This window comes from Capricornis sumatraensis, chromosome 22 (genome assembly GCF_032405125.1).
Source record: "Capricornis sumatraensis isolate serow.1 chromosome 22, serow.2, whole genome shotgun sequence".
Classification (NCBI taxonomy): domain Eukaryota; kingdom Metazoa; phylum Chordata; class Mammalia; order Artiodactyla; family Bovidae; genus Capricornis; species Capricornis sumatraensis.
In genome coordinates, this window is record NC_091090.1 from 24,849,970 (window position 1) to 24,875,675 (window position 25,706).

The 25,706-nt window shown below is 44.3% G+C and overlaps 1 protein-coding gene across 5 annotated transcripts in view; it reads right to left on the reverse strand.

Moving 5' to 3' along the window:
- The window catches only part of ADGRF5 (adhesion G protein-coupled receptor F5), a 113,102-nt gene that overhangs the window by 35,983 nt on the left and 51,413 nt on the right, over window positions 1-25,706 (reverse strand). For all 5 annotated transcript variants that reach the window (XM_068961034.1, XM_068961032.1, XM_068961033.1 and 2 more), the window contains exons 2-4: window positions 20,569-20,694; window positions 10,925-10,979; window positions 354-524 (exon numbers count right to left, since the gene is read on the reverse strand). In XM_068961034.1, coding sequence (XP_068817135.1) covers window positions 354-524; window positions 10,925-10,979; window positions 20,569-20,670 — 328 coding nt within the window. In that variant the 5' untranslated portion in view covers window positions 20,671-20,694. The remainder of the gene's footprint in view (window positions 1-353; window positions 525-10,924; window positions 10,980-20,568; window positions 20,695-25,706) is intronic.

The window sequence follows — 25,706 nt, forward strand, 5'->3', positions numbered from 1 at the left end:
AACTGACTCACTTTGCTGTACAGTGGGAACTAACACGATATTGCAAATCAACCATACTTCAATAAAACATTAATTAAAAATGCCTTTCTTGAAAGGATTATAACATAAGCTGTTGGAAGCGTGGAAGGGGGAGACATAGAAAAGGGGGGTGGAGGAAATTTGGGGTGCTAAGATATAAATATTGGGTCAGTAAGTCTCCTCACCCACCCATCCCATCGCCTCCTGTCTGAGGTTCCCTCTTCCCAGGCTGCTCCCCTTCACACCCCACATCCCCCTCTAACAGTAAGCAGCCCAGAGTAGTTTCTTCTGATTAACTCAATCCTCCTCTTTCAAGCAACAGGCCTTTTACTCACCTGTTGACACCTCGATGCTCAAAATGTCGGTAGCTAGGTCAGTGTCATTCCCTTGAATTGGAAAACTGAGGTTGTTCAAGTAAGCTCTAATAGGCTCCAGGAAGGAGGCATTTTCAAAACTGATCTCAACATCGACGGTGAACTCTTGAGCTGCAGGGCTGCTTACGGCAACTGGAAAGAAAGCAGACAAAGGCTGTGAGCACTTACCATGTGGGGAGGAGTGAGAACAGATGGACATTTTAGAACTTACAGCCAGTGAAACTTAGGAGTTTAGGATGAACATATACACACTACTATGTATAAAGTAGATAACCAACAAGGACTACCATATAATACTATATGCATAACTACCATATAGCATGGGGAACTCTACTCAATACCCTGTAATAACATATGGGGGAAAGAGTCTGAGAAAGAATGGATATAGGTATATGTATAATTGAATCACTCTGCTGTACACCTGAAATTAACACAACACTGAAGATCAACTATATGCCAATATAAAATAAAACATTTTTTAAAAGCCAGTGATGGAGACACATGGATGCCTGACACATCACCCTTTAAGAAGTTCTAATAAACATTTTTATTTTACGCTTGTTTACTGAGAAAGAAAAGTTTGTTTACTGATCACCACCAAGTCCTCCCTTCATGGGCTTCCTCTCTATGACTTTGCTATTTAGAGGAGAAATGAAATAGATCTAACTGGTATCAGCACCGTGGTCTCCAGGCATTTGAGAGCTTCACAGACCAAGATGAGGACTTGCCCATCCTCTCCATTCTCATAACCCCTCTTGATGTCCAAGGCTGTGTGAGAACAGACTCTAATGAGACAAGAACAGAAGCAGGGAGACCCAGCAGGGGGACTTGGCAACTGTCTAGGCAATCAAAGCCGGGGTCCTGACTCCAGAATGAGTCAGTACATTCCTGACACCGTGAAGTGGTCATGCACGTGTTTTGAGAGCTCAAGGATGCACGGTCTGAAGACCTCTGGAAAAAGCCATCTAGTTAATTCCCTTTGTTCTTAGCCTGTGCACGCAGTGTGGACTCTTTGTTCTCACTCTGTATCTCCCGTGTCCAGAACATGATAGACACTCGACAAAAGTGAAACTGGCAAATTGGAAAGTAAAATAAAACAGACCTTCAGCAATTCTTTGTTTTTCCAAATTGTCTCCAAATTGGTTGCCTGGATGGTATTCTAGATGCGTCTGCTTCCCACACCAGGCAAGCCAGACAATAGATCTATCAGAAGGTGCCTGCATAGTTTCCACTATGACATCACATCTGGGCCACTGGCTGTAAGCTTCTTAAGGGCAGAAACTGCTTCTTTCGCTTCTCATGGCCTTACCCACTCCATCTGGCATGGAGCCCAGCACGTAATAAATTCATGTCCAGTAGATTCTTGTTAAACCTGTGATTTCTGAGTTTAGCCTCAGATTCACCTTTATGTCATAGATAGAATCTTTGGCTCACTCTTGGCTGAAATACATAACTGGAGCTGAAGCCATGGGCTTAGTTAGTAGCTAATGCAGAGCCTTTGGCAAATAGGAGAATCTTTTTATACAGATGCTTTGAGAAGGCAAGTTGTGGCTTATTTTATTTTGCTGGTCAAGTAAGGAAAAGATTAATGAATACTTGTAAAATTTTTCCTTTCAAAATATAAGTAAAATCTGCAAAAATATAAAATCTGGAAGTATAATATGGTTATATATGACTATATATATTTAAAATGATAATATATGTGATATATAAAATATATAATATATAAATATACATGATGTTATATATAAATCTGAAACCTTAACATTAAAATTTATATCTGCTTTCTAAAAGGGCAAAGAATTTCTCTCATAATATTGTAAGATTTGTTTTAAATATTCCAAGAATTATTTATGTGCAAACTTAAAATGAAATACATTTACTATGGGAAACTCCAACTGATAAACATTTACTGCAGAAAATGGTAGTATTTGTCCATTTAGAGGTGTAAACTCTTTTTTTCTAGGAGTTTGGTTTTATTTATCAAACTTGTTGAGAACTATTTCATTTTGGCATTCATCAACTTGCTGTAATTAACTCAAACCTTTAAAGATGTCTGTGCACATTTTCTTAAAATTACGAATGCCTCTTAAGCTATGTTTCCTCCATATAAACATGTATTTACAAGTAGAACACAGTGACTTTTAAAACCTAGAATGGAATCTCATGATACTGCGGCATATCTTGAGGTTTCCTGTTTTCTTTCTGAATTGCAAATGATTCTATGATGAAAAGCAAGCTTCCTGGAAGGACTGCTAATCTTCTCCTGAGCTGTCCTAACCTGTATGTTGTCTTCTAGGAACGTTTGCAATGGTGGCTGCATGATATTTACAAGGTCTGTTTGAGAGTACATTCTTTTTCCTGAAAGGTAATGCAGCAATGTTTATACTTTCCAGAGGATTCAGAAGCTCCAGGATCCTCTTTGGTGTGGTCAGTCTACTCCCCTCGCATGAATGAATGTAAACAGGATTTCCTGGACACTAGCTGCTTTTGTGATAAGTGAGGTCAGTAACAACCCCACATCACCCACTTTATCACATGCATCTTTGCCTCCTAGGGTCTGATCCCAGCCTGATTTCCGTGCCTGCCTGAAGGCAGTGTAAGCCATCCCTGAGCCCACCTTTCTCTATATGCTTGGAGAACAAGCATGTACTTGAAAAGCACATGGTAATTCCTGGATGTCATTCCCCACTGAAACCAAGGTGGTAGTTCCGCTGAGACCCTACAAGGAGCTGAGCCAAAAGCCTGAAATAATACTAAGAGGGGACTTTCCTGATGGTCAAGTGGTTAAGAATCTGCCTTGCAATGCAGGGGATGTGGGTTCGATTCCTGGTCTGGGAACTAAGATCCCACATGACCCAGAGTAACCAAGCCTGTGCCACAGTTAGAGAGTCTCTGTGCCACCAAGAAAGATCCTACATGACTCAAGAAGATCCCATGTGCCACAGAGTAACCAAGCCTGTGCTACAGTTAGAGAGTCTCTGTGCCACCAAGAAAGATCCTACGTGACTCAAGAAGAGCCCATGTGCCACAGAGTAACCAAGCCTGTGCCACAGTTAGAGAGTCTCTGTGCCACCAAGAAAGATCCTACATGACTCAAGAAGATCCCATGTGCCACAGCTAAGACTCGACACAGCCAAATAAATAAATATTTAAATACATAAATATGAAAATAAAGGAATAATAAAATAGCTCTGTGAAAGTGTATTCCAATGAGGACTGTTCCTGTGACTTTAGTGATTTCTAGCCTATGGCATTTGTGTCAGTTTTCTTTTTTGCCTTGCTGAGCAGCATGTAGGATCTTGGTTCCCTGAGCAGGGATTGAACTCGTGGCCCCTGCAGTGGGAACACGATGTTTTAACAACTGGGCTGCCAGGGAAGTCCCTGTGCAAGTAATCACTAAAGCACGAGCCTCTGAGACCCTCTTCTCCTCATCCGTATTTTATGTTCTTGACAACTTCTAAGGGAGTTTCAGAATAACCCTCAGCCTGAGCAGCGATTCTCCAGAGACTGATAAGGATGGGGAAATTTTAATAGAGAAATATCTTCTTGAAAATGGTCAGTTCTTCAAACAGGCTCAAGAACTCAGGCGTAGTAACTCAGAAAGCTGTGTACAGGCTGGTCCTTGAGAATCGTCTATTCCAGTGGTCCCCACCCTTGGCTGATGATCACCACAGGTAGGGAATTCTACACACAAATACTTTGGAGCCTCAACTCAGGTGAGTCAAGGCAGAATCTTCATCAGTTAGGTCCAGAAATCTGTAGCCTGGGCTGAAGAAGATGCCCTTCCTAATTTGGGTCGTTTCTCCCCGTCTGGAGTATCATTGTGCTATGGGCAAAAAGAACATGGAAACACCACTGGGCCTCCAGTCCCTGTAATGCCCTAGGGAGAGTACCTGAATTTAAGCGAGGAAGCCCAGATGCTCAGGATCAGCATGACTGCAGAGGGTGGGGTCAGGGGGCATGATTTGGGGTCAAAAGACCACTCTCTGTCTTCTGCCTCCTCCAAACCTAAGGACTTCTGAGCTTGGGACAGCGAAGCTGGTGGTCCTGCTGAGGCTACAAGGGACCCAGGAGGAACACGACCGACCGTGCCTCCGCCCTGTAAGTGTACATTTTAGATGCCCATCTGTGCTCCTCACCTGCCTCTGGGCCACCTGATTCCAGACAGTTCAGTGTGCTTTGTCTCGAGCTCCTTCACCCTGGTATTATTTGTCTGAGTTCTCACAGACTCACCGATGCCCCAGTGGAAGGCAGATCATCAATGTCACAGATACAGGCCTCTCATCGGCCCTGGGAGGCACAAACCAGGCAGGATTTCCCCTCTCCTTTCCCATAAATCACTGCCTGCCGCACAGCACTTATCTTAAAGAGACATTTCTGGAAAGTTGGCCACAAACTGTGACACACAGTTCTGGGTCTTAATCACAGCTGTTTAAGCCAACGATGCGATTTTTGCCTGACCACTTCACTGGGAATTATGGCTCTTTCAGAAGTGAGAGACGAAGTCAATGCATAAATCAACCTCCCACCTGCAAGAGAACGAGCCTGCTGACTTCGCCAGGAAAAATGGGTTCGCTCTGGTTTTCTCTTGACTAGCAGGGACCACGCCTCTTTATTATGGAAGATTTGGCTCTCTGGTTTCTCCCCCTTAGTCCTGTGGCAGGTAAATATTAAAAGCTACCTGTTCTGCTTGTTTCCTGACATGTTCTAGTAGGCAGCAGTCTGGCACCATCGTCTGGCTCTACTATACCATTGTCAGTGGAGAATCAAAGATCCCGGTTCTCCCTTTAGCCTTTAGAAAGGTTTGTTCACGCAGCGGAAAACTGCCAGAACCCCAGGGACAGATGCGGATGGGGTGGGGTGGGGAGGGTGAACAGCACTATGGCTTAAAACATTGGGCTGTGAAGTCTAAAGAAAAGAGTCAATTCTAGTCGCTTGTTATACACCCAAATAATCAAAGTCAGCACCATATAAAGTGGTGATAGTTCCTCTTACTCAATAAAGCTGCTCTGAGACTCACAGCTACATAACCTTCCCCTAAATATGCTAGCGAGATCTCAGTTTCCTCCTGCAATATATGCACAAGGAAAAGCCCCAGACCACCATCAGTCTCCTGGAATTCCCTCTGCCTGGAGCTCCCTCCTCCCTCCCTTCTTCTGTCCCGTACCTGCTCCTTCTTCCAGGCCTCAACCTGGTTACTCTTTGAGCCCACGGGTGCTTACTGACCTGAGGACTCACAGAATCAAGGCATTGTGAAGTTGTTTGAGTATTTTAAAGATCATCTTGGGTAACCACTCTTCAGATGCCCTCTATAAACACTCCTGTCAAGTACTTATTAGATTGCCTTGAATACTTCACATGACATCAAACTCGCCTCCATGTAAGTGGTGCAACCCATCATTAGTCAGTTCTGTTAGTAACTTACATCTAGTTCAGACCTATTTCTCTGTAGCTGCTACTACTTCCTTGGCGGTAGCTTTGCCTTTTGCAGACTCCCAGTGTGTGATGACTCTACTTTCCATATTACAAACTTTGAATTTAACTTTGGTCAGTGTATATCCTATCCTCATAACCAGATTAAAAGTTGACAGCAGGCAGTCAGTGAGTTTCATGTTCTTGGTGCCCAAAAGGCATTCAATAAATACATACTAAATACATGTTGGAGACAATTTTTTGCTAAAAAACAAAACAAACCATAACATGGAATCTCATAGGCAAGAGCCAGAAATATATGTTGAAAACTATGACTTGTAACTATGAACTTGGACTTGGAGCCAGAGCTGAGGTAAATGTCCTCTTACCTGGGAGGCTACTGAACTCTGTGAGCCAAGTTTTGGTTGTTTGTAAATTAGAAGCACTGTTTTCTTTGCTTAATTGTTGCTAAGGAGTTGAGGTATGAAGACCCCTAACAAAGTGGCATATAGTAGCCACTTTGAAACAGAGTGTAGAAATAATAATGATGATCATAATAAGGATTATCATTTATGCACATGTCTGCTGGCAGGTCAACAAAACCTCTGATTCTATTCTAATCAGGTCTCCCTTTTGAGCTAGGGAAGCAAACAAACAGGCAGAGAACACCAGCACTGCTTTCTCCTTACTTTGCCACCACCACTGCCGGCTCAGAGCCAGAAATGCCACAAGTTATCATGCGGAAGATGAATGCCAGGAAAACCTGCAAATCTCTTCCCCAGCCTGGAGAAGGCACTGCATTTCCTAAACCCAGATCAAAAAGAGCCAGCACACCTAGACTGCAGATCTGCAGAAAGTTCAGGATTTCCAGGCTGGCAGCTGGCAACCCAACCTGGTAGGAACCCTGCTCTCCCTGAACAGGCACGAAGACAGAAGCACCTCCAGCTCGGGGTCAGGACATCCTGGGGCTCCCTTCCTCCCAGTGTCTTCTTCCACCAGCCGTTTCTTCTGAAGCCAAAGAAGAATCAGTGTGGACTCTTCAGTCCAGGACCCGAGACGCATTCCCAGTTAACCTCAAAAAGCTGGCTTGGGGAACTTGACAGCTGATGTTGAGGATACATTTGTATTATTTCCAACCAACAAGAAACTTTTTTTTAGAAAATACTTTTAAGTCAGTCCATCCAGGCACTTTAGTTATTTGTTTTTCGCTGCATGTGCAATCTTAGTTCCCAGCCAGGGATGGAACCCACGCTCCCTGCAGTGGAAGCACGAAGCCCTAACCACTAGTTCCCCAGGGAAGTTCCAAGAAACTTCTGCTTTCAATCCCCTGGAAAGAGTGCCATAAAGACTAAGTTTCCAGCTGACTGGCATGTTTCCAAAATAAGATTTTCATTCCAGCTCCGGCTTCTGCTTATAGCCTCCACCTTCCCAGTTACCCAGGCCTGTGTATTCCCTGCTGCCCCTATACCAAGCCTGTCCCCAGGTCCTTTTGACTCATTTCTCAAAATGTCTTTCACAAGTGTTCCCTCTGTCCCTTTCGTAGGTCATTCCGGAGACCTGGCCCATGATGGTCAGCGCTGCTGAGCATCCTCGCTGGTCTCCCAGCGCTGACTTCACCTAATTCCTTCAGCCATAACCACCTGGCAAATTTTCACTTCCGATGGCTTCCGCCAGTTCTCTCTCTGCGAGCCTCTCAGCTGGAATGGAATCCACGTCCTGGTGGAACTGAGGCAGAATTCTGAATACTCTGACCAGTGCTTTTTTTTTTCTGCTCCCCAAGAACCACTCTGCTCTAACAGGAAGTATTACGCTATTCTTGTCTCTGGCCTCTGGGTTTTTGTGCAGGCTCTTCCTTAACAGAGTTTTGAAAGAGTTTTCCTAAAATGCTAATGTCACGACATCCTTCCTTCTGCCTTCAGGAGTTATATGAAATCTTCTCTGCACCAAGTGTATAGTTTGGGCTCTTTCAGACACAACATTTTTTATTAAAAATCGAGTAAATTTGTTTTAATTAAAAAAACATTAAAACAAACAAAAAAAGTACCCTCTAGATGATGCTATTAATATTGAACAATATGTACTAAATATTATTTAATTCTCTCAACGCCTGTATAGTAATAATATATTTGGAGATTTGTATGTGGGTTTCCAAGGTGGCGCAGTTGGTAAAGAATCTGCCTGACGATTCAAGAGACACAAGAGATGCAGTTTCATTCCCTGGGTCAGGAAGATCCCCTGGAGTAGGAAAAGTAATCTGCCCCAGTAATCCTGCCTGGGAAACTCCATGGACAGAGGAGCCTGGTGAGCTACAGTCCATGGGATCGCAAAGAGTTGGACACGACTGCGTGACAAAGCATGCATATATTTGTGTGTATGTATCTATATGTGGGTTTGGGTATGTGTGATAGATTTTTGATACATAATAGGTGATAGAGGAAGAAGTCTATAGCTCAGAAAAAATGCGAGTATTGATCCTCTCTTGAAAGGTGATTTCTATTTCAAAACCTAAAGCTCTAAATATTTGGTCCAGTGCCTCAAAAGAAAATTTCTTTTAAGAATTTTTTCTCCTGAAACCTCTGTTTGCCTCTGTTTGGCATTAAGGCTCCAGAACACAGACATTCCTGTGTGGCCCTTGTTGGATTTAACATTCCTGTTGCTTTCCTAGTTTTCCTGGGGTGCGATGCTCTTAACTGCAGCTTACATCCTGAGTGTCCGTGACCTAGTGCCTGGGACTTTCCATGATCAGTTCTTGCTTCAGTGATTTGTAAAAGTACCAAAGCCAAACCATCTGTTGCAGGTGATGAGCTGAGTCATTAACACTTCCAAAATGACTCCAGAGGCCCAAGAGCACACAGGACCACATATTTAAAAAAACAGAAAACATCTCATGGTGATTTATCATTGCCATGATCGTTTTTAATGAAAGCGTGTCTGGGAAAACTATGGAATGTCAAATTCCTAGACGTGGAAGTGGTTTCCTCCCTGACGGCTGACCTCGCAGGCTGTCACCAAGGGTCACAAATAGTTGGGAAGTGCAGGAAGATGTTACTTTTCCAGCTGTGGGGGTCACCAACCATCCCTGAGGAAGCTGGAACTCAACACAGGTGGTTTGATTTTAGGAAGAGAAGTCTTTCAAAATATGTGACTGGGGACCTCGTTGGCCCTGTTGCTGTCATGGGGACGGGAGGGTTCAAGGGGTTGTCGGGGATGGAGTAGAGATGATGATACTTGTTTTAAAGCACAGGAAGTACAGTCTGCACTGTAGACCAGTGGTCCCCACCCTATTTGGCACCAGGGATTGGCTTCTTGAAAGACAATTTTTCCATGGACTGGGGTTGGGGGGGGCTGGTTTTGGAATGATTCAAGCACATTACATTTATTGTGCACTTGACCTCCCTGATGGCTCAGATGGTAAAGAATCTGTCTGCAAAGCAGGAGACCTGGCTTCACTCCCTGGGTTGGGAAGATCCTCTGGAGAAGGGAATGGCACCCCACTCCAATCTTCTTGCCTGGAGAATCCCATGGACAGAGGAGCTTGGGTGTTTACAGTCCATGGGGTCACAAAGAGTTGGACACGACTGAACAACTAACCCTTTCACTTTTTTTCTTGGTTTTTATTATTGTTACATCAGCTCCACCTCATATCATCAGGCATTAGATCCTGGAGGCTGGAGACCCCTGCTGGGAATCACTTCAGGGAAAGCAAGGAGGAGGGTGAGTGAGACTCCCACAGGGTTATAAAACCAGGCTAAAACAGAAAAGAAAGGGAAGGAAGGGAAGGGAAGGCGAGAAGAACAACAGTATAAACTTTTGGTGAGCTTTTTGATAGTTTATTAACAATGTGGTCGAATTCTCCTTTCAGGCACTGGGTAACAGTCGGACCTGGTTATAGCCAATGAAGGGTCTACCAGATACCTCTATCCTGCGCTCTGGGCAAGCTTGCTCGCTCTGGCAGTCTAATGTCTCTTTCCTACCACAAGATTGAATAGATCAAGTCACGATTTCACCACCGTGCTACAAGTTAAGAAGTTTCTAGATGGTTGGTCTAGCCACAAAGCCAGCAGACTCCTAGCGAAAAGGGACACAGCCTCTGAATTCACACAAGTGGCTATGACAGAGACACGCCTTCTCTTTATTTGTTCACTGGTCTGTTGAGACATTGGGCTACTGGCCAAGCTACAGAGAGGAAGAGAGTTCAAGGGGGCTCATGTCTCCTGGGAGTGGCAAACAGGAAGCTAAAGAATTGCAATGCATTGGGATAGATGTTGGGCCATGAGGATGTGTCATGGATAATGAGAACCCAGGAAAACAGCCCTCCTTGTCTGGGGAAATTGATGGAAGAGCTTCCAAGACACGAATCCATATGAATTGATTCCCCAGACAAGAAAAGGGGGCGTGGTGGGTGGGATGCTGACTCTGTGACTCTCGCAGATACAGAGATATGTGAGAGGATGATCGGATTTATGCAGGGAAATGACAGCATCCGGTTGATGCCATCACAAGATTGTTGTGATGGAAGGAGGATCTGGTCCTTGGAAAATGCAGCCTCCAGACAGAACCACCTGCCCCAGGTCTCCCATGGGGGAGGGGACACTGAGGCTCATCATGCAGGTGTTCACAGCTTTCACCTGCCCCCAACCCTCCAAAAGGCAGAGCCCTGTGTTTCTCAGACCTCTTCTTTGGAATTTAGTGAGGAAATTGGAATGGGAAACAGAGGAGGACTTGGGTCTAGTGGTTAAATTGATCCATGAGATTAAGTGAGGAGTGAGAGGAGCCAAGATTAAAAGAAAAAGGAAAAAGAAAAGAAGCAAGGCTACTGGGTTGAGAGAAGAGAAGCAGGCTTTTTGGTGGTGCTACAGGGCTGCTGGGGGAAGGGCCATGGGGTAATCTTTGGGATCTGAGGAGCGGTGATGGGACAGGACACTTGGATAGAAGGTGTTTAAGATCCCTTTAATGTCATTTGACAGAGAATGGAGTGCCTTCGCAGTTACTTCTAGAAATTGAATCCTGGGGTGCTTGGAGACCAAATCATGTAGATCCCAGTGTTTCAAAAAGTTATAACACATGCTGTTTGATGGGACTTACTAGAAAGGATGGTCAAGGAAATGTTTACATACCAGCTCGCTTTGGTCTTACTGGGCCCTCCTCCATTAGCTCATGTTCATGGAGAAGCTGAAAGAACAGTTTAGAAAATAGTCAGTGAGTGTTAGCAATGTCTTTTCATGATGGTTTTCTGCTCACAGGCCCAGGAATGTTCAAGCTGAGCGTAGGGCTGCGGCTCTGGGTCAATACCTCGTGCCCTGTGAATGGCGGGCCACCAGCAATGGGAGGGTAGGGAATGCAATAGATTGGCCTCTGGGATATGACCTTGGCATTGACTTTTTATAGACCAGTCACTAGATCCAGAAGCGGAAGAAATCAGCCTATCTGAGTCTCTCAGGGTTCCTGCAGCTTGAGGCCTGTCAAGAAATATAAATTATGCTGTGCTCTGTTGCACTGGGGCTTGAATCCTGAGTCATTCAGGTGGCACTTCAGACGAGTCTCACAACCTCTCTTCTGAACTCCCTCAGCCTGTCCCCACCCCAGTATTTCTGCAGCCTTGGGACTATTTAGGTGATGCATGTTTAGAAATTATTTTCTCCTTCTCAAGCCCTTTTACTCCTAGATGGTTTTATGGTTGCTTTTTGGGTCAAGGGCTTTGAGACCCAGCTCTAGAGCCAGACTGCTAGGCTAAAGAGCTGTGCCCCTTACTCGCCTGTGACCTTGAAGAAGTTATTTAGTCTCTTTGAGCCTCAGTTTTCATTTCTGTAAAATGGAATAATAGTGCCGACCTCATAGAATTGTTATGAGAATTAAGCCAACTGCAATGTGGAATATACTAAGTTCTTAAAAACATTAGTTATATCATATAGTATGTTTGTCTCCAAGGCAAACCATTCACTAACACAGTTATCCAAGTCTATGCCCCAACCAGTAACGCTGAAGAAACTGAAGTTGAACGGTTTTATGAAGACCTACAAGACCTTTTAGAACTAACACCCCAAAAAGATGTTCTTTTCATTATAGGGGACTGGAATGCAAAAGTAGGAAGTCAAGAAACACTAGGAGTAACAGGCAAATTTGGCCTTGGAATGCAGAATGAAGCAGGGCAAAGACTAATAGAGTTTTGCCAAGAAAATGCACTGGTCATAGCAAACACCCTCTTCCAACAACACAAGAGAAGACTCTACACAGAGACATCACCAGATGGTCAACACCGAAATCAGATTGATTATATTCTTTGCAGTCAAAGGTGGAGAAGCTCTATACAGTCAGCAAAAACAAGACCAGGAGCTGACTGTGGCTTATTGCCAAATTCAGACTGAAATTGAAGAAAGTTGGGTAAACCGCTAGACCATTTAGGTATGACCTAAATCAAATCCCTTATGATTATACAGTGGAAGTGAGAAATGGATTTAAGGGCCTAGATCTGATAGATAGAGTGCCTGATGAACTATGGAATGAGGTTCGTGACATTGTACAGGAGACAGGGATCAAGACCATCCCCATGGAAAAGAAATGCAAAAAAGCAAAATGGCTGTCTGGGGAGGCCTTACAAATAGCTGTGAAAAGAAGAGAGGTGAAAAGCAAAGGAGAAAAGGAAAGATATAAGCATCTGAATGCAGAGTTCCAAAGAATAGCAAGAAGAGATAAGAAAGCCTTCCTCAGCGATCAATGCAAAGAAATAGAGGAAGAAAACAGAATGGGAAAGACTAGAGATCTCTTCAAGAAAATTAGAGATACCAAGGGAACATTTCATGCAAAGATGGGCTCAATAAAGGACAGGAATGGTCTGGACCTAACAGAAGCAGAAGATATTAAGAAGAGGTGGCAAGAATACACAGGAGAACTGTACAAAAAAGATCTTCATGACCCAGATAATCATGATGATGTGATCACTCATCTAGAGCCAGACATCTTGTAATGTGAAGTCAGGTGGGCCTTAGAAAGCATCACTACGAACAAAGCTAGTGGAGGTGATAGAATTCCAGTTGAGCTATTTCAAATCCTGAAAGATGATGCTGCGAGAGTGCTGCACTGAATATGTCAGCAAATTTGGAAAACTCAGCAGTGGCCACAGGACTGGAAAAGGTCAGTTTTCATTCCAATCCCAAAGAAAGGCAATGCCAAAGAATGCTCAAACTACCGCACAATTGCATTCATCTCACATGCTAGTAAAGTAATGCTCAAAATTCTCCAAGCCAGGCTTCAGCAATACGTGAACATGAACTCCCTGATGTTCAAGCTGGTTTTAGAAAAGGCAGAGGAACCAGAGATCAAATTGCCAACATCCGCTGGATCATGGAAAAAGCAAGAGAGTTCCAGAAAAACATCTATTTCTGTTTTATTGACTATGCCAAAGCCTTTGACTGTGTGGATCACAATAAACTGTGGAAAATTCTGAAAGAGATGGGAATACCAGACCACCTAACCTGCCTCTTGAGAAATCTGTATGCAGGTCAGGAAGCAACAGTTAGAACTGGACATGGAACAACAGACTGGTTCCAAATAGGAAAAGGAGTACTTCAAGGCTATATATTGTCACCCTGCTTATTTAACTTCTATGCAGAGTACATCATGAGAAACGCTGGACTGGAAGAAACACAAGCTGGAATCAAGATTGCCGGGAGAAATATCAATAACCTCAGATATGCAGATGACACCACCTTTATGGCAGAAAGTGAAGAGGAGCTAAAAAGCCTCTTGATGAAAGTGAAAGAGGAGAGCGAAAAAGTTGGCTTAAAGCTCAACATTCAGAAAATGAAGATCATGGCATCCAGTCCCATCACTTCATGGGAAATAGATGGGGAAACAGTAGAAACAGTGTCAGACTTTATTTTTGGGGGCTCCAAAATCACTGCAGATGGTGACTGCAGCCATGAAATTAAAAGACGCTTACTCCTTGGGAGAAAAGTTATGACCAACCTAGATAGCATATTCAAAAGCAGAGACATTACTTTGCCAACTAAGGTCCGTCTAGTCAAGGCTATGGTTTTTCCTGTGGTCATGTATGGATGTGAGAGTTGGACTGTGAGGAAGGCTGAGCGCCGAAGAATTGATGCGTTTGAACTGTGGTGTTGGAGAAGACTCTTGAGAGTCCCTTGGACTGCAAGGAGATCCAACCAGTCCATTCTGAAGGAGATCAGCCCTGGGATTTCTTTGGAAGGAATGATGCTAAAGCTGAAACTCCAGTACTTTGTCCACCTCATGTGAAGAGTTGACTCATTGGAAAAGACTCTGATGCTGGGAGGGATTAGGGGCAGGAAGAGAAGGGGATGACCCAAGATGAGATGGCTGGATGGCATCACTGACTTGATGGATGTGAGTCTGCGTGAACGCGGGGAGTTGGTGATAGACAGGGAGGCCTGGCGTGCTGCGATTCATGGGGTCACAAAGAGTTGGACACGACTGAGCGACTGAACTGAACTGATAGTATGATAGTTAAGAGTTAAGTACTCTGCAGACATTGCTTCAAATCCTAGCTCTTCCATAAAATGGCTGTGTGACCTTGAGCAAGTTACTTAACCTTTCTGTTCCTCAGTCCTCACCTGTAGTATACAGATACAAATAGTTTGCCTCATGAGGCTGGTGTGAGGAGCAAATGATTAATCAATGTAGAACACTAGAATAGCTTTAGTGACATAGTAAGTGCTGTTCTGGGACATGGCATCACACTGTCTAGGGGCACCATTCACACAGACCACCCCCTGCCCCCGACTGCATAAACCACTTGCTTCATCTCCATAAAGCTTATCTACTGTCAACATGGGCTTCTTTAAGAACTGACATTGACTGGCTTTGCTGCTGGGCTCACTGCCAGCTCTGTAGCTTATAACGTCACCTTGACCTGATACGGGGCTCCTAGCTCATCCCTGCCTCCAAGTGAGTTTTCCTGCGATGAGTTTCCCAACCCAAACTTCCTTTAAGTCTCAGTAGAGGAGCCTGATAACCCCCGCCTCCAGGGTGTGTAGTTTACCTTGAACTCCCATCACCCCCTACCACCGCTGTCCCCTTACCAGAGAGCACCACCTGAGACAGAGCTTGTTTTGCCCTCCATGGTCTCTGCCATTTTTTCCTAGTTATCTCCCATCTTAACGATATCAAGAAGAATAATTCCTAAGACATCTTCAACACCCGGTGCCAGGCACTGTTAAGTGCTTGGTGTGTGCTTGTTTATTCTATCCTCATGACAATCTAAGGTGTAGATACTGTTCTCATCTGCATTTCACAGATGAGAAAACACAGGCGAGAAGAGGTCAAATAACTTGCCTAAGGTCACACGGCCTTGAAATGGTAGAATCAGGACTCAAACCCAGCTAACCTTCCTCCTAAGTCTGCACTTATCCACACAGGCACAGCATCATCTTACCAGGCGATATCCTGGGAAAGCATGGGGAAACTATTCTTCTCGGTGACCCCGTCTCTCTTAACCAGTACTTCGTCTCTTTCTCTATTGCCTCTTCCACCCCTGCCTTCTTTTCAGCGACTAGTATTAATGTCCCCAGGAAATGTGAAGGGACCTGAGAGTCCACAAATGTTCTTGAAGACGTGAACAGAGGAATGATGACTGATGTTTGGGATGTGCAAGCTCAGGCACTGCCTCCTTTGTTGTGAGGTTATCTCAGCTCTACCAAGATGCGAACGGACCAAGAAATAACAAAGTCAATGTATAAGGCTGGTTCCTGCCCGACTTCCCTGGGAGCCTGCTCTGGCACTGAGCCTGGGCAGAAGGAAAGGTTCTTTGGCTGTCTTCCTGCCTCCATCCTCCCTGGGATTCGGGGGAGGTAGGGGGAGCCACCAGGAAGCTTTCTCTGTTCACTCTTTGTGGGCTTGCTGCAGGGGGACTCAGCCCAGGAGAAGGTGACTACCGGAGGTCACCTTTGGGAAGCAGGCCAAGGTTTCATTTCCTCCATTTTCCAGGGGTCGCTAGAGAATTAATGACTTGCCACTGGCAACAGTGGATTAAAATCAAGGTACATTTCAGTCCTCTCTTGTAAAGCACTTCTAATCTTCATGAGCATGAGACTCCTCTCCCTTCCCTCCCCCAATCAAATTTAGCAGGTCTCAGATAGGGTAAAGAAAACTGCTTTTTTTAAGCAGCACATCCCTGGACAGGAGGCCAGTTTTTGAGAACCTCTGCTCTTTAACTACTTCTTGAATCTTCATGGTGATTATCTGAAACTTTCACGGAATACCTCTAATTAAGTGCTGCTTCCACATAGCTGTCACCTACTGGCTCCGTTGTTCAGTGAGGATTCACAGCTTTTTATGAGAATAACTGACTTTTGATTTTAAACCCTGTAATCACTGAGTTGTTTGCTTTTTTGGAAGGAAAGCTATGACAAACCTAGATGGTGTATTAAAAAGCAAAGATATCACTTGGCTGACAAAGGTCCGTACAGTTAAAGCTACGGTCTTTCCAGTAGTCATATATAAATGTGAGAGTTGAACCATAAAGAAGGCTGAGTGCCAAAAAATCGATGCTTTCGAATTGTGGTTCTGGAGAAGACTCTTGAGAGTCCGTTGGACAGCAATGAGATCAAACCAGTCAATCCTAAAGGAAATCAATCTTGGATATTCATTGGAAGGACTGATGCTGAAGCTGAAACTCCAATACTTTGGCCGCCTGCTGGCCAAAGAGCCAACTCACTGGAAAAGATCCTGATGCTGGGAAAGTATGAAGGCGAAAGAAGAGGGCGGCAGAGGATGAGATGGTTGGATAGCATCATCGATTCAATGGCCAAACTCCAGGAGACAGTGGGGGACAGGGAGGCCTGACGTGCTGCAGTCCATGGGGTTGCAAAAAGTCAGACATGACTTAGCGACTGAACAACAATCACTGGGAGAAGATGGAGGGAAAACATAGTAAAAGCACTGAAGCCTCTGGGTTGTTCACTGGTGATGCTGGTGGGGGCAAAGACCCTCGGCCACCCGGATTCGACTAAGCACCGAGAGTTAGGTCATGGGGCCTGGATTTCAAGAAGGCAGGTGCTGGAGTCACACCAAGAACTGATCCCTCTGCCTTTTCTTCTCTCTAACTGGAAAAGTCATTCATTCATTCCAAGCCTCACATTTTGAAAAACAAGGAGCATGAGAAACGTGATGCATCTCTGGCAGTGCTGACAGCCCACGTGCCCATCTGGCCTGGGCTCATAGGGGGACAGTCTTGCCTGCCTGAGTCTCACGTCACCCCAGTTCGGGGAACTATGAGGCTGCACACAGATCCTGCCAGGGTCTCCCAATGCTGAGTACGATTCCAGACAAAACCCAGAGCCTCTGCCTGTCCATGGAAAGGTACCCAGATGGGTATCGGAGGACAATGACCAGCTCTGCCCAGAAGGGATTTCCTGTTTGCCAAGCTTCAGTCAGAAGATGCAAGGTCACCGATTCCAGGAAATGCCCCACTTGTTGAACTTTACAAGTAATGGGAGGGTGGGGAGTGGCCTGAAAAGGGAGCAGACAGACAGTCAGGAATGAGAGATGGCATTTTTAGAAGTGAAAAAAAAAAAAAAAAAAAAACAGGGAGCCAGAGGACAAACAAATAAATAGTCACAGATCTCACCCAGTTTTGCATCTTTGCCTCACTTGTCTCAGCAAGGATCCCGTTAAAATATCTTCTTCCTGGGCATGCAAACCCAGGTTTATTTGTACCAGAATAGTAAAAATAACCACCAAATCTTATGCATTTGCTGTGTGCCAATCATGATGCTAAGCCATGTAGATCTGAGAACATGTAATCCTGAAGAAGCTGAAGAATGAGACACTATTTATTTCTCATAGTATGTGAGAAAACAGGTTCAGGGAGATGAAAAAATGAGATGGAATTTCCAAAGTTAGTGAGCATCAGAGCTGGGCTTTTCCCTCAGGGTTGATCCCAGCGTTGAGAATCTGCAGCCTTGCTGCTCCCAGTGTGATGACTGGGATGGGAACAAGAGTAACCAGTCAGAAGTGCAACACCCAGAGCCCCACCCTCAGACTTCCTGAGCTGAAATCTGCACTTTAAGAAGGTTCCCAGCTGGATTCATGCACACATTGAAGTTTAAGAAGCTACATCATCAATCACACTTCAAAAGGCTGTCTAGCTATATTTGCACCCCCCTGTTCAGAGCAGCATTGTTCACAGCAGCCAGGAGGTGAGAGGAACCCAAATGTGCATTAATGGATAAACAGATTAACAAAACTTAGGATATACATACAATGGATCCTTATTCAGACTTAAGAAAGGAAGGAAATTCTGATGCATACTATTAATACAACAGATACATTTTTAGGAATTTACGCTAAGTGAATAAGCAAGTCACAAAAAGACAAATACGGTATGATTCCACTTGTATGAGGTACTCAAGAGTCATCAAAATCATGGAGTCGGAAAGTAGAACAGTGAGCTCTAGGAGCTGGAATCCTGTTGGGGGCTGAGGGGGTTTTGTTTAATGGATACAGAGTTTCAGTTTTGCAAGATGGTTTTGCAGATTGATTGTGTGACAATGTGAATATATTTAACGCTACTGAAATACACACTTAAAAATGGTGACAATGGTCATTTTTTTTAAGCAGGTCATCACGTGTCATGACCTGGCTAATTTGTCGTCACTGTATGTTACCCTGTGTGTACTGTTACAATAGGAGCTGAGTGGCAACCTAGGGCCATATAAGCTGATAAGGCAGTTTTAAGGGCGTCTCTTCAATGGAGGTCTTCAGTCTCTGAACTGGATGAAAATATTATCTTGAAGGCAGATCTAAAGGGGAAAAGTGGGGCTCTTTAGGATGGTGGTGGGAATATCCAGGAAGATATCCTGGTCTACCAGGCTGATGGAGGAGCTCTGTTATGGATGTTCACGAAGGTAGAGCTGGCACAGTGGAAGGGCATCGCTGCAGCCAGGAATGCTGGGAATCTCTGGAACAGAGGCAAGGCTGACCCCATTGCTAAGATCAGGTCAGTCTCTGGCTTTCTCCCCATATGCATGGGGTAAGTAGACTTCTGTACTGACCATACACATCCTTGGGAAAAGTAATGTTTCCACCTTCTATTTATAAGAGCAAGCTGCTGCATAGAATTGCAAGGGTTGTATCCTGCATATTGCAATTTGGAAGAAGACAGACAAAGTATACTTCCCAAAGTATGAGAGAAATAAATAAAAAGACAAGACCTAGGTCAAACAAAGAAAGATACAAAAACGAAAAAGAGGAAAGAAATGCATAAACCCATAAAAAAATCCTGAAAGTAAGAGCAAGAATTTTAAATAACATCAAATGTAAATAAATTATACTCCCCAGTCACAGTCAGATTCAAAGAAAGAAAGAAAGTGAAGTCGCTCAGTTGTGTTCGACTCTTCGCGACCCCATGGACTGTAGCCTAGCAGGTTCCTCCGTCCATGGGATTTTCCAGGCAAGAGTACTGGCGTGGGTTGCTATTTCCTTCTCCACAGGTTAAAAGAAAAGAATCTCAAACATGCATTGTTTATAAAAGAACCAGTAAAGCAAAGGAATATACTAAAAGCTACACAAAAAATAAAGAATAAAGATCAAGCAAACACAAAAACAGAACCAACAACTGGAATAGAGGACAGAGAATTAAAGTTGAGAATCTCCAACCAGGAAAAGAGAAGACATTTTCTGATGCTAACATCTATCAGTGAAAAACTAACAGTCGTGACAGACTGAACGAAGTAACACTGAAATATCTTTTTCAAAAAGTCAGTAGAAAAAAATACAAGAAGGGAAATGATAATAGCAAACAGTGATAAGGCCTTTTTACATGTGTCAGGCACCAGTCTAAAGCATTTTGTAAATATTAACTAATTTAATTCTCATCAGTTCAGTTCAGTTCAGTCGCTCAGTCGTGTCTGACTCTTTGCGACCCCATGAATTGCAGCACGTCGGGCCTCCCTGTCCATCACCAACACCCGGACTTGACTCAAACTCACGTCCATCGAGTTGGTGATGCCATCCAGCCATCTCATCCTCTGTCGTCCCCTTCTCCTCCTGCCCCCAATCCCTCCCAGCATCAGAGTCTTTTCCAATGAGTCATAGCAATCAGCAAATCAATACTATTATTTTCATTATTTTACAGATGAAAAAGCTGAGACCCAGAGAGAATCACATCTGTCCCATGAGATTTCATAATCAGTAATAAGCCCCGCTTTGGTGCATGGAGTAGCCTAAGCAAAGAAGATCCCAGTGATTCCCACAAGGAACAAGGGGGTGAGCTAAACTCCCATTAACTTCCCAAGGACAAAATGACCTGGCTAATTTGTTTTACAAAAGCTTGGGTGATCACCCATGGCCCTTTCAACTATATTGATCTGTGATTATAACACGACACAAATTAACACCTCTTGAAATGTGTTTCAGTCTGATGCTCCTGGTTAAAAATAAACAAATAAATTCCTTTGAATTTTCCTCTGTCTTCAAAATCTGCTTTATCAATGGTGCTGTCAGTTTCCTAGGGTGGAGCTCCAAGCCTGGAAGTGGTAAATTCATTAAGGAGGGAAGCCAGGGGAATGTTCCCTTGACACCACCACTGATTCCAGAGTATGACGTGCTGTACCCAGGGTGTTATTGTCGGATGAATACCACTTATGGTCCACCACTCACTCCTACCATTTGTGACATGTTCTCAAAGGCTCTGAACATTTGTGTAAACCAGTTTCTGTCTATTATTTTCCCAGGAAATCAGGAAAAAAATGTGACAGGGAAATATAGCAGACATGGATTTACTCACCGAATGATAAACAATAGACTCTAAACTCAAACTCAGTGTAGCTTGGGAAGAATAAATCACAATAATCACAAAGCACAAAGTGGTTCTCCTTGGGGACTTCATGTCTTCAAGTTTGAGTTGCCTTGCCTGCAATGAAAATAAAGATGGCTTAGAGACAGAGTTGTTTATTTATCAAACTTACAAAAAGACTAGGAAATGCTGACTCCAAGGTCACACTGCAAATGGGCATTTTCAGTGGAGGGGAGAAGGGAAAGAGCTTAAAGGCATCAACTGTAGAAAACAGTGTCCACTCCAGACCCTGGGGTGATGAAAGGATAATGTTAGGAAAAATGTGGCTGGGGAAGACCGGGGATGGTACCTGCGAATGGAACAAAGATAGCAGATCTTTAGGTAGGTTTCCTAGAGACAGAGAGAAGGAGAGAGAAGAGGAAAGAGAAAGGAGAAAGAGGAAAGACTACTCAGTATGAAATACTTTTAACCTTATGGTTCAGTACATATGAACCAAAGGATTCAGAGAACAGTACTTTCCTTGCCTACATGCATCACACTCTGATGTTTTCAATTCTGTTCTATTCTCTTACCCTATGTCTTCTTTTAAGCCTGGCAACAATCCATTAAACTGTGTGTGCGTTTCATCGCTAAGTCCTGTCTGACTCTTCTGCAACTCCATGGACTAAAGCCCGCCAAGCTTCTCTGCCCATGGGATTTCTCAGGCAAGAATACTGGAATGGGTTGCCATTCCCTTCTCCAGGGGATATTCTTGACCCAGGGATCGAACTCACATGTCCTGTATTGCCTGTGGATTCTTTACCACTGAGTTACCAGGGAGGCCCCTAAATTGACTTTAAGACCCATGTTAATGGGCTATGCCCTATTAGTATGAAAAATCCTGGAACTGGTCACAAAAATACAAGATATATTTTAGAGATTTTTAGAGTATATAACATAGAATATTAATAGAGAATATATCATATATTGATTCTTGATTGCTATCTCTTTACAACGCTGGTGATGATAACAAGGTTTTTTTGATGACCAGATTAATCACGGTTGCATCTGAAAAGTAGAGAATCACATGGAATAATCCCAGATCCTATGGGTCTAGGGACCAGGACAAACTACTTTTCTTTCCTTAGTGACTTTTTAAAATCCATATTTTTGTGAAAAGAATACTTGACAAAGGGGCAGGAGATAGGAACCAAACTAATTGCATCTGGGGCTTCCCTGGTGGCTCAGTGGTAAAGAATCCGCCTGCCAAATGCAGGAGACGTGGGTTTGATCCCTGGTCCAGGAAGATCGCGCAAGGCACGGAGCAGCTAAGCCTGTGGGCCACAACTGCTGAGCCGGTGCTCTAGAGCCTGGGAGCCACAACTACTGAGCCCACGTGCCTCAACAACTGAAGCCCGGGCTCCGCAACAAGAGAAGCCACACAATGGGAAGCCCGTAAGCCGCAACTAAAGAGCAGCCCCACTCACCACAACTAGAGGAAAGCCCGACCCGCAGTGAAGACCCAACAGAGCCTTAAATAAATAAACAAAATTACAGGGAAAAAAAAAAAAACTAATCTAATTGTATCCTTGAATAAGTCATTTATCTTCTCTGAATCCAGTTTGTCTATCTATGACATGGGGCTACTTAGACCTCCTCTAATTCTCTCACTGACTTTTCTGAGGCTCAAATGTAATTAAAAGCCATGCAGAGCTTCAGTGATGCCAGCTGCAGTGGAACCACCCTGACAGCAGAATCCAGAGGGCAGCCATCAGGAAGGGCAGGCACTGGTCCAGGCCTTGCCATGAGCATCAGCGGACTTGGCCAGGCTGGCACACGGAGAGACAGCCAAGACTTACACGCCAGCAAGGGTCATGTTTCAATCACCAGTTGTTGGCTGCCTCCTTTTCCTCTTCCCCAGTGGGAGAGAAGGAAGCATAAGGCCCTGGAAAACTGACCCAATTTGCAGATCTGGCAATGAAATGCATTTTTTAAATTCTGCAACTCAATGGCTTTTGGAAAATGCTTCACAATTTAGGTTACAGGAATAGATATTTAAGGCCAGATGCATCTACCATAGGGAAAGCGCAGCAACTCATTCCTTGCTGAAAAGCAGTAGCCTTTGGTGGGTATGGAGCAGGCTGATTTAGCCTGGGGGTAACAACTGTCTGGGGGATGAATCAGGTATTTCAGAGGCAATTTAATCTTTTTAGGCATCCACTTTCTGCCTGTACTAACTGGTTCCATTTTGAAGCAGTTAATCAAGGAAAGAAAAGTTAGTAGCTTCAGTTAATGAGTCTCCCTTAATACTTGAGAGCCAGGAAGGGACTCAGGTATTAAAGGGATTGGAGTTGACTGCACATCTTTTCATCACTTTGTAATATTGGCCTTTGTCAGCTAGCAAGGATTACCTTGGTCATGATAATGACCAAATGGTCACACCCCGCCCCCCAAAAGGTCATGTCTGGTCCCTTTGTATAATAGCCACTGGCCAATGCTTTCTGCTGTCCCCAACTTCCCCCACCTTCCTTGGACATAGTTCTTGATTAAATTGACATCTTTTTCTCTGTTGACCTATTTTGTAGCCACAGAATCACAATTCAACAGAAATACAATTATAGAAAGGACCACACTGTGGGGAAGGGGGTGTTCTCCGGATGCAGAAAAAAGATAACAGCTATGTAGAATCAATTCAGTTCAGTTCAGTCGATCAGTCGTGTCCAACTCTTTGCGACCCCATGAATTGCAGCACACCAGGCCTCCCTGTCCATCACCAACTCCCAGAGTTCACCCAAACTCATGTCCATAAATTCGGTGTTGCCATCCAGCCATCTCATCCTCTGTCGTCCCCTTCTCCTCCTGCCCCCAATCCCTCCCAGCATCAGAGTCTTTTCCAATGAGTCAGCTCTTCGCATGAGATGGCCAAAGTATTGGAGTTTCAGCTTTAGCATCGGTCCTTCCAAAGAAATCCCAGGACTGATCTCCTTTAGAATGGACTGGTTGAATCTCCTTGCAGTCCAAGGGACTCTCAAGAGTCTTCTCCAACACCACAGTTCAAAAGCATCAATTCTTCTGCGCTCAGCCTTCTTCACAGTCCAACTCTCACATCCATACATGACCACAGGAAAAACCATAGCCTTGACTAGATGGACCTTTGTTGGCAAAGTAATGTCTCTGCTTTTGAATATGCTATCTAGGTTGGTCATAACTTTTCTTCCAAGGAGTAAGCGTCTTTTAATTTCCTGGCTGCAATCACCATCTGCAGTGATTTCGGAGCCCCCCAAAATAAGTCATCAGTTACATAATAAGGGTAAAGGGAAGGTCCTCCACTTAAAGGAAGAAGGCCATTGTTTTGAGAGAGAGGTAATATTAAAAATATTTGACAACCAGTATGGCATGAGCCTGACCCATATGAACAAGGATACCAGCTAAAGCTCAGTCTCGCTTTCAGGATTCCTACTATGTTTGGGAGGAGTTCTGAAGATGAACCTTTCTCACCTACATCAATAATGTCTCAGTAACCCTCCAGCTGTTTTTATCAGTGAGGAAACTAGTGGAGGCTGTTTAACTTGGCTAACGGGAAAAAATTCCCAATCCATCCAACGAAAAGCTCAGAGTAGAATTCCACCATCAAGGTGATATATCTTGAGTAGGGCTCCCCCTTTTTTTGTAAATCCCCAAGATGTTCCTATTTATTCCAAATTCCTGGAATAAATGTGCTCAGTTGCTCAGTCATGTCACACTCTTTGCGACACCATGGACTGAAGCCCACCAGATTCCTCTGTCCATGGGATTTTCCAGGCAAGAATACTGGAGTGGGTTGGCATTTCCTTCTCCAGCATAAATGGCAGACAACAATTAAAAGACTCAGTGACAAGCAGAGACAGAAAAAGAGAATTATCTTATGTCATTCTCAATTTCTTTATCCTTTGAAATTATAAATTCTGGACACTGTCTACTAAAACTCACCAACCTAAATGAGCCTGCTGTGTCTTAGAAAAAGCTGAGAGGTATGACCTCATGCTCAGCAGTAACCTTGTGATGGATGAGCAACTTCCTGGTTCCTCAGACTCCATTTTCCTGTCTGTGAAGTCAGAAGATGGGGGAGGGGAACCAAGCACCCTGACATCATATGCCGGGAAGAAGTGGCAGTGATTCTCAGCACTACTGCTCTTGCAGGACAAAGGTCTAGATTACTTGAAGCGGTCTTAAACCACATTCCCTCTCAGAGGGATTATGCACCAGGAACATTCATTGTGAAACTGACGTGAAACACATCAGGGAACTGTTCTCCTAAATCTTCTGAACAACCAGGGCTTCAAATGAACTGGTCTCTATCCCTTCATCAGCTCTGAGCAGCCCAATTTTGATTGAAGGGGTGGGAGGAGAAGTCAAGGGGTTGTACGCCTTGCAAGTTACAAAGACTGTTCATGAAATGGCCTCATCTGTGAGGTCTGATGACCCAATGTCATCATCAAGATGTGATTCCAAGCTTAGTATATAGAGGGTAATAGTGAGGCTTGTTCTGGAAAGGATTTCCTAAGCTCTACACAGCTCTGCCCTGCTGTGCTCTCAGGTGTCCTCAGCCCCTCTTCCCTGGGGACCCCAGCCTTAATACTCTCCTTGGCTCCTCCTGGGGAGAAAGAAGGCAGAAGGTAAAAGAAAGCCCACATTTGATTACCCTCTGCCCAGGTGCCTCCTCCTTCCTCCAGTTCAGGTCTCTGCTTCTGGCTTGGGTCCAAGCACAACTTTCCCCTTAACATCACCCTGGGTAGCACCACCCTAGAAGGAAGCTCGCTGGAATATTTAAGCATCATCTGCTTAAATGGTTCTTATCCTTGGCTGCGCATCAGAATAAGCTCCAGGGGAATTTCTTTGCTTCCTCTCTTCATTTGCTGTTTTAACAACATGTCAGATCAACTGAATTAGCATTTCTGGTGGGGGCAGGAGTGAGGGGGTGGCTGTATCCGCCCCAGCTGTTTCTGATGCAGACGGAGGTTTGAGGTCTGCAGGTCCCTGCTTTCAGCATCCCATTGCCCTAGCCACACTCCTGGCACTTTCTATCACAAGCCTATAGTCCTCTCTCCACTAAAGATATTACATAGAAACAGAATCTTAAGGGGGATGCATTTAGGAGGCAATCAATCAAT